The sequence below is a fragment of the Seriola dumerili genome, unplaced genomic scaffold (genome assembly GCF_002260705.1).
Source record: "Seriola dumerili isolate Sdu_G_001 unplaced genomic scaffold, Sdu_1.0 BDQW01000592.1, whole genome shotgun sequence".
NCBI classification, from domain to species: Eukaryota; Metazoa; Chordata; class Actinopteri; order Carangiformes; family Carangidae; genus Seriola; species Seriola dumerili.
The window spans coordinates 278,231-287,469 of NW_019174847.1; the positions used below are offsets into that span (position 1 = coordinate 278,231).

General features: G+C 46.9%; 1 protein-coding gene across 1 annotated transcript; it reads left to right on the forward strand.

Annotated features, from left to right (window-relative positions):
* The first annotated feature begins 410 nt into the window (after positions 1-410).
* On the forward strand, positions 411-6,299 carry zbtb37 (zinc finger and BTB domain containing 37). Its single transcript, XM_022764867.1, has 4 exons — positions 411-423; positions 1,203-2,140; positions 2,217-2,316; positions 2,681-6,299. The coding sequence occupies exons 2-4, from the start codon at positions 1,215-1,217 to the stop codon at positions 3,212-3,214; spliced, it is 1,560 nt and encodes a 519-aa protein (XP_022620588.1). The 5' UTR covers positions 411-423; positions 1,203-1,214; the 3' UTR covers positions 3,215-6,299.
* The last annotated feature ends 2,940 nt before the right edge of the window (positions 6,300-9,239 follow it).

Here is a 9,239-nt window from a genome sequence, read left to right on the forward strand (position 1 = left end):
ATGCCCCGCGCGTTTTCTTCCTTCCCTCTTTCCTTCCTGCAGCCGCGGCCCTTCTGCCGTGAAAAGGAAGATGAAGTGAGCGGCGGTCCGCCGACACTGAACCAGATCTGAACCGAGTCTGACTTCCAGCGGTATGGCGGCAGAGCGGCTGCAGACGGACAGGAGCCCGAGCTCAGCTGCTGTTCTCCGGCCTTGAACTCGACGCGACCGCCGCTGGAGCCGCGGAGCTCCGGAGCCTGGAGGAGCGGCGGGTGGAGCTGCAGCCTGCCGGGCCGGGCCGGGCCGAGCCGAGCCGCCGTCACCTCCCTCTACTGCTAACGATGCTCAGCTAGCTGCCAGGACTGAAGCCTCGACAGCACCGCACCCTGAAATCAGACCAGATCTCTCTCCCCCCCCCCCCCACCCTCACCCCCTGCCCCCCAGGTAGGGAATTTCATGCTGCACACCTGGAGGTTTACCTGGTCCCCTGGGTCAGACTGGCACAGATCTGATTGCGGGTTGTTTTATCCTGCTGTTGTGGTAGATCTGGGTCCTGGTGTAAGACTGGACCAGGTGTTCTGTAAAGCTCTCACCTCTGTAGCTATTAGTTCTGCTGTGAAGCTCATCAGGGACTACAGGTGACTCTACAGGTGACACCTGACAGGATACAGGTCGACCTGTAACGCTGGTCTTGACCTGCCCCCTCTTGTAGAAGGACTTCACACACTCAGTGGTCCACTGTGGTCTAAGTCAGTCTGAGTCCTGCAGGTCACACAGGTGTCTTTTCACCTGGAGGACGGACTCTTTGCTGCTGACAGGTGTTTCAGGCTGATGTAAACAGACTGGATCAGACTGACTCTGTTGAATCACGACATCATCACATTTTAAAGAAACTCAGCTGAGACATAGAACGACCGCTGACATGGTTTTATGGTAACTCACGGGAAGTGAACACCTGGAACATCAAAGTACTTCATCACATTAATGCAAACATTATTCAAATCCAACCAGACCTTAAAGGGACCTGGTCACAGATCAGTCCAACACACCAGAGACCAGAAGAGAGCTCCTTATAAAACCTGTAGACTGAAACAGAAACACCAATCACAAACTGTGTTACAGACTCTGATCCTGAACAGGTCTTGGTTTGATTGTGTGGTCCTGGTCGGATCCTGGTCGGATCCTGGTCCGGTCCTGGTCCTTATCCTGTCCTGTTGTTGCAGTGTCCCTGCAGCATGGAGCGCTCCGGCAGCATCCAGCTGGACATCCCGGACTTCAGTAACTCGGTTCTGACCCACTTGAACCAGCTGCGTGTGCAGGGCCGTCTCTGTGACATCGTGGTCAACGTTCAGGGCCAGAGCTTCCGCGCACACAAGGTGGTCCTCGCTGCCAGCTCGCCGTACTTCCGGGACCACATGTCTTTGAGCCAGATGAGCACCGTGTCGCTGACGGTGATCAGGAACCCGTCGGTGTTCGAGCAACTGCTGTCCTTCTGCTACACCGGCCGCCTCTGCCTGCAGCTGGCCGACATCATCAGCTACCTGACAGCCGCCAGTTTCCTGCAGATGCAGCACATCATCGACCGTTGCACTCAGATCCTGGAGGGCATCCACCTGAAGATCAGCCTGGCTGATCTGGATGAGGAGTCCAGGGAGGAGGAGGCGCGGGGCTCCAGGAGCAGCAGGACCCTAGAGGCGGTGTTCCGAGGAGCGGGCCATCACGGCGGCCTGCGGCTTCTCGGCCCACGGGGAGGCGCGGAGGCCTGCGAGGCGGTGAGCCCCATTGAGGGGCCCATCAGTCCGCCGCCAACTGTGGAGCACAGTGGGCTGGAGGGGCCCGGGGCCGCCACCACTGGCCGAGCAGGCAAAGAACCGATCCTTCGCATCAACCGGGCCGGTCAGTGGTACGTGGAGACGAGCAGCGAGCCGGAGCGAACCGGCAGCGCTGAGGAGGGCGGCGGCATGGATGGAGTCAGGATCAAGACGGAGAGGATGGAGGAGTGGATCGGAGCAGGAGAGCACCAAGAGGAGGGGGGGCCGGTGGAGGAGGGGGCCACTGTGATGATCGACACATCGGGACGCAGCACGTTGGTGACAGGGGCGGTGGGAGCACTGGGGGCCCGGAGCATCCAACCGTCTTCCAGCTTCAGTGAGACAGACAGGTGAGTCACTGTTGCTCTGACTGAACGACCAACGCATGACGACAGTTCTGTTAATATGTGTGTGTGTGTCTGTCAGGTTCAGTCCCACCGGCAGCGTGGTCGTCCTGGCCGAGCGCCAGAGAGCGAAGAGCGAGTCTCCCAACAGGCCGCATGAACTGCGACAGCCGAGCTCCCAGGTACCTGTCGATCAAGCTTTATACAGCCTCATAGTTCCTACAACACCCAGAACCTCTTCAGTGATCATTAGAACATGTTCTTAGAACATCCTCAGTGTCCTGTAGAACCTCCTCACTGACCAGAAGAACTTCCTCACTGACTAGTAGAACCGCTTCAGTGGCCTAGAACCCTCTCAGTGTCCTGTAGAACCGCCACAGTGGCCCGTAGAACCTCTTCACTGTCCTGTAGAACCTCCTCAGGACATATTTCTGTCAGTACTTTGAAAAGAATTGAGTTTCTAAAGAATCTAGTAAGAGATCCAGTCCGATTCAGACTTCCTGGTCCTGCTCCTGGGGTGTATTAACATTTTGTTCTGCCGATCAGGGGGAAGAACATGCTGCATTTGATATGGGCGGCTACGAGGACTACCTAAGGGAGCAGGTAGGAGACCGATGGTTCCGCTACAATCCCCGGCTCACCTGCATCTACTGCTGCAAGTCCTTCAACCAGAAAGGCAGCCTGGACCGCCACATGCGCCTGCACATGGGCATCACGCCGTTCGTCTGCCGCATCTGCGGGAAGAAGTACACCCGCAAAGATCAGCTGGAGTACCACATCCGCAAGCACACCGGAAACAAGCCCTTCCACTGCCACGTCTGCGGCAAGAGCTTCCCCTTCCAGGCCATCCTCAATCAGCACTTCCGCAAGAACCACCCGGGCTGTGCCCCCCAAGAGGCCCACAGCGCTTCCCCCGAAACCACCACCGCCTCTGTCACGTCCAGGGGGGGGCCGAGCGACGAGGCCTCCCCCAGCCAGGAGGAGCCGGAGGGCGGGGGCAGTGGTGGTGGGAGCAGCGGTGGTGGAGGCCAGTATGGCGAGGGTCCCCAGGCCTCGGTCTCCACCACAGGGCCCGACTGACCCCGAGAGGTGGAGGGGTGTGGGGTCGAGGTCGGGGTGGGGGGAGACAGACGTGGGGGTCTGGTTTGATCCCAGTGTACCTGCAGACAACAGGAACCCGCTGACGTCAAAGCAGCGACAGACAGAACTCTCAGAGTCCGGACTGAGATTTTTCTGCTTTAAACCGCATCTACCTTCACTAACCAAACCGAACAGATTAAGCTAAAATGAAGAAATGCCACACAGTCCAACAACCTCATACACCACACACCGTGGTTCTCGTTTGCCTCCGTCTAGTTTGTTCTGTTACAGATTTCTAATTTTATATTTACAAGTATTACAGGTTCACAACACAGCATCACAACAGTCTGTCTGGTGGAAACTTTGCCAAACTTCTCAGTGCCAGTTCAACACTTCAAATCCTTCATATTTGCCTTGAGACAATCTGGAGCAGTCGGGTTCATCATAATAATCCTGCAAGTTCTTCAAGTGCCACAATGGCCAAAAAGATTTAGTTGTACAAAAAGATTAAATGAGAAAACGATGTTCAGCTCCAGTGTGATCAGAGTTTCTATAAAACTTCATGTTGTGCGACACTTGTACAATACATACCTTATCAAGACAGCTGTTCTCACATCCTCTACACCGCACCTCACTCCTGACACAAGAGCTTTTTCTTTTCCCCTTTTACTAAGCGGTTCAGTTTGTAAAACTTAACAGCACAGCATTTAAATACATCACTGATTAATCTTCAGGTTAGTTTCTTGGTTAATTCATTTGTGTTTTCATCTATAAAAAAACACATTCAGACTGATTGTTCCGTTTACATCAAGAAACAGTGAATCCTCAGTTTAGAGGCTGCGACTAGAAGATGTTTGAAAAGGACTTCCAGATTCTATCTCTGGATAAACCGATTGATGGTTAAACATTTTCGGTTTTTAATATTGTTTGTCATTTACTTTGTCCTGGATTCATTCTGGTCCAGAAAACATAGTCACACAGGTCTGAACGTTTGAACCAACAACTGGATCACCAACACGTCATGAACGAGTGACGAGACCTAGATAGATGGATGGATAGATACTTTATTTATCCCCTAGGGGAAATTCATGACCTGGTCATCAACAAGTGAGAAATAAATTGAAATAGACAGAATTCCTGTCAGTTTTAATAAGTATCAGGCTGCAGGGACAGTCTGGTTCTGGTTCTGGTTCCAATGAACCGAAGCTTAAAATATTCCATAAAAAAGAAACACACCATCAGTTGGGAAATATAAAGTTCAGCTGATGTATTAAATACAAAACAAACTGAGATTTCACTTTTTGGAAAGATATCTTATATTGAAAAACATTTAAAATCTGCATTAAATGGTCTAAACATAAGGTCCACTTACCCAGAGCTTTCGTCTGTATCTCACAGCCTTCATCAGAGAATGGAATTTGCTCAGGTCTCACATGACCTAAGTCGGACATATGATTAATGGTCGCACCTGGAGGGACCTTGCAACCAGTCCATGTTCTAGAGCTGTTCAACAAACCCCTGAAGAAGACCATGAGATGCATTAGAAAGCTCCAGATAGTGATAAAGACGTGTCCCCAGGTGCTTCATGCAGGAGAGACAGTTAAAAGCTGAACTCTGATCACACTGGATGAACTGATTAATCTGGCGGTAAATTGTGTCTAAATTCTTCAGATTGGAGTCGAGACAGTTGGACTCAGTTTTAAGGATCTGGTATCGAACCATCTGGCAGCCTGTTGACTGAACAGACTCACAGCAGGAAACAACTGGACGGCGTCCAGCCTCAGATAAGCTACACAGCTCAGTTACCTCTCATCACTACGCAATATAGCTGCTGCACTGCATAGCACAGCACCACCGGGGGGCGCTCTGATCCACTAACAGAGATCTCCGTCAGTCTTCTCAGATATTTTTATAAACAAGCATGTCTTTATTGTTTTCTTGTTTTTTTTCTTGGACACTTTTTTGCTCTGACAATGTGTGAGACAGAAGATGAGCTTTGAGGTCGAGGAGACGTGTCGAGACTTGATCACTGACTTCTGTCGCAGTTAATGACGCATTGAACCTGCTGCACGTCACTCCAGACCTGGTCCAGTTGCAGAGAAAACCACAGGTCTAAAACAGAGGCTTCAGATAAGAACTGCACCTAATGATTATTGTCATTATTGATTAATCCGCAGATTATTTTCTGATTCATCGATTTGTTTATAAAGTATCAGATCCTCATATTTAAATCAAAAAATTAATAAAACAATTGTAAGATTATCAAAACAGATGTCGATTTAATTTTCAATTAATCAACTAATGATTGATTGATAGATAATTGATACTTCTTTACCTCCAGTCCAGTCAGGTAGAACACACAGAAAAAGATAACTCTGCCATTGTCAAAACTGAGGCGTGTTATGCTAACATTAGCTTGCTAACAGTTTTTGCTGACTCGTCACGGACAAAAAACTGCTTCCCCACACCATAGTATCTCCACTGCTAATGGAGCTAACATCTGGGAGCTATTTAGCTTTTAGCTGATGTTGACTATTTAACATTAGTGAGTTTTAGTTTCCTGAGTCACACTAAATCAACATTAGCTCACAAGCTAACACAGGTTTTGTCTTTTACTCATTGAGTAAAAATTGTATTCAATTCATTAAACACCACAGACCTGCTGCTTTGACTCTTAGCTGACTTTAGTCGACTGAAATTTAACAGTTGAAAACAGTAAAAACAGTAAAAACTTAAAAGCTTAACTAAATCTTAAGTAAACTCTGTTTATAGTAGAGTTATGTAGATGCGGATTTTTAAGTTTTATTTTTAATCCATGTTTCCTGTTTTCAGATGGAGATCTGTTTGAAGTCCAATACTGAGAAAGGCCCAGGACATGTTTTGCCAATCTTAGCACAAAGACTGGAAGCAGGGGAAACTGTTAGCCTAGCTACAAGAAATGAGAACACACCCAATATTTTCAGTGACAATATGTTCAATTTAGCTCTCTGGCTAATGTTAGCTTGCGAGCTAACAGACAGTTAGCTTTTCCAATAAGGATGCAATTTTCATATAATGATGTTTAACATTGTTTTTTTGTATTCAACTAACAACCATTTTAATTATTGATTAATCTGATTGATCAATAAATTGTTTTGTTTTTGAAATATCATGAAATAGTGAAAAATGAATATAATAATCTCCCAGAGATCGTTCATCAAAAATTCAGACGTTTCTGTTTTAAATGCTCATTAATGATGAATCGATTATCAGACTATCACTGCAGACTATTTTCCTTTCATCACCTGATCAGCTCGAACAGTCTGTAGTATTTTCACTGTGACCTCTGACAGGTAAACGTGCAGCAGAGTTCATGCGTCATTGATGACAGTCGTGATCTGGTAGCGTCAGGACGAGGAGCCAGACCCAGTCAGACCAGATGGATGTAGTAGCCAGGCCGTGGAGCTGGATCTTAAAAACCCTCCAGAGGTCAAAGTTCACCTGCTGGAGGTAGGAAGCAGGAAGCAGGTCAGACCGCCTGGCAACCAAAGGAAAGAGGGTGCGGCCACATTGGCCCTCCAAAACTCCAAAACAACTTGAGCACTTATCAGAGACGGAGTCCGAACAGAAACTTTTTATAAACAGAACAATGAAAAATCAACATATTATCAGACAAACATATTTAAACTACTAAGATGTTTTTGCATATGAATAATGTAAAGAAGCTAGGAGCTGAGGTGTGAGGTAGGTCGGCAGGTAGCACACGGATCGGCTGTTACTGTTTTTCTACAGAGCTGTGAATCAGATTTTCAGTGGCCACTCAGTTTTTTATGCAAGTGAAGGCAGCGGCTCTGTCCTCACTCCGGCTGGCTGGACTCCAGTTTCCCTCCCAGATCGCACGGCCACGCTCACTCTTCAGGCTAAACCAGGAACTATCAGGTATAGAGACTCTTCTTTTATTCAGTGAACCGGACATTTACCTTTCCCCACGTAGCAGAATGCTAACGGCTTAACCTCAGTGCGAAAAATCAAACTCACCTGTAAATAAAAATGGCAGCAGGTAAGAAATCCTTGCAGGTCACTGCAGAGGACGACAACACACAAACCAGGGCCGGGCAATACGAACAGAAACTAGTCCTCAACCACAAGACCTCCTCTAGTGTCCCACAAGAAATCCTGGTCTGTGATTGGCTGGCAGGGAGTCAGGGACACACTGACACAGTTTGGTCAGTTCAGTTGTTTGTGGTGACCTTTCACCTCCGCTCTGTCCCTCATCCTTCTCATCCTCATGAGTCAGGAACCTCAGTGTGACATCACAGCAGCTGATCGTGTGACATCACAGCTGATCTCAGTCCAGTCACCTGCTGCAGGAATATTAACTGACACAAACAGAATCAGGAAACAAACTCATTTTAATATTTAACACACAAGTGAAAACACTATCAGAGAAATCTAATTGTGAATTAAGTCTTTGTGCACAAATCTTAAATAGATTATTGATTAATCTGCTGGTTGATTAATCATTCAGAAAACATCACGGGTTCCCGAGTCACTGTGACGTCTTCACTGCTCTGCTCTGTCAGAACCTCAGACATCTGTAGTTCACCACCATGTTTATTACCTTATATATTGATTGATTATTATCAGCAGCTGCTGATTGATTTTTTTTTTATCAGTTAATGGGTGAATTGTTTAAACAGTTCAACTCACAAATCCAACGTGAAAATAATCATTTCAATATTCATGCTCCATAAAAGGAAACTGAAAAAGTTTGAACCGCGACTTCTTCAGAAAATATTAAAGAAAAATGATTAAAATGAAAAATGTGGCTCCAACTCAAACTGTTGGTCTAGCAAATTAAAGAGTCGATCAGTTGATCGATCAGTTAGCTGATAATTAATCAGTTCTACCTTTGATTCAGTTCAGCCTGACGAGTTTCTTTGGCTGCTGATCAAATGAAGTTATAAGTTGACCTCAGTCGTTGCCAACGTCTGCCTCCATTTTCATATTATAGACAAAACAACTGGTGTGAACTGGTTTGTGTCATCTGTAGGTTTGAAACAAGCAGTAACTTCCCTCCTCTCCGCACTGAGGTGTAGGTGAACTCCTCATTTCAAGCCAGTTAGAGTCCAGAACATCTGGTCCGGTCCGGTTCGAGGAATCTGTAGAAAAGGAAAAGTCGGATCAGAGTTGACCTGACGAGCTGAGCTCCACCTGACACTGAAGTGTCGTGCGTCACGTGATTCAGTTTAACGTTCAGAGTGACGGCGGCTCGTCCACTGATCCAAGCGCAAGCAGCTGTTAATCAGAGACCTGCTGTGATTCATTAAACTATCATCACATAGAAGAACATGTGAAGGTTCAGATCCGACTTTTCCTCTTCAGTTCCTCAGTTCAGCTTCAATCTTCAAACTGTGAAAACAGCCCAACCTCATCATCATCATCATCATCACCATCACCCTCCTCTGGTCTTCATTGTGTCTCTTTGCTTTACAACAAAAGCCAAACGTTGTTTATGTGTCTTCACTCTTTGATTTTTACTGTGTGAATCAAATGTTTAGTCTTTAATATCCAGTAACCTTGACCACAACATGCCTAATGATGAATCATCTAGAAATATTCACTTAATGAGATTACTCTGTACTGTTGATTCCTCAAATATACCCTAATATATCAACACGAGTCCAAGACAAATATGGTGTTTAGTAAATTAACTTTTAATACTGTACACTTTTTTAAGAGGAGGTACTAAACGTTCTGTAGTAGAACCTGAGAGGTTCCATGTGAAGATCTTTTATGTTGCATGTCTCTGTTGCTAAAACATGTTGTTGGGGAGGGGGAGGGGGAGGGGTGAGGCCAAAGGTTGATTATAGTTTAGAAAAATGTGAAGAAGCTTCTTTCACTATGACCACTAGATCACTCACAGGTCGCATCTCCTTCAGAGGAAATAAAGCACTTTCAGTGTCGAACCGCAGCCGCTCGCCTCGTTCTTTACCCACAGAGACCTCCTGAGACCACCTGAGACCACCTGAGACCACCTGAGACC

Bases quoted from the DNA above. Each gene is read 5' to 3' on its own strand.
- zbtb37 (XM_022764867.1), top strand. From the start codon at position 1,215: ATGGAGCGCTCCGGCAGCATCCAGCTGGACATCCCGGACTTCAGTAAC. The intron at 2,141-2,216 runs GTGAGTCACTGT...TGTGTCTGTCAG, and splicing joins AGCTTCAGTGAGACAGACAG to GTTCAGTCCCACCGGCAGCG. The intron at 2,317-2,680 runs GTACCTGTCGAT...TCTGCCGATCAG, and splicing joins TGCGACAGCCGAGCTCCCAG to GGGGAAGAACATGCTGCATT.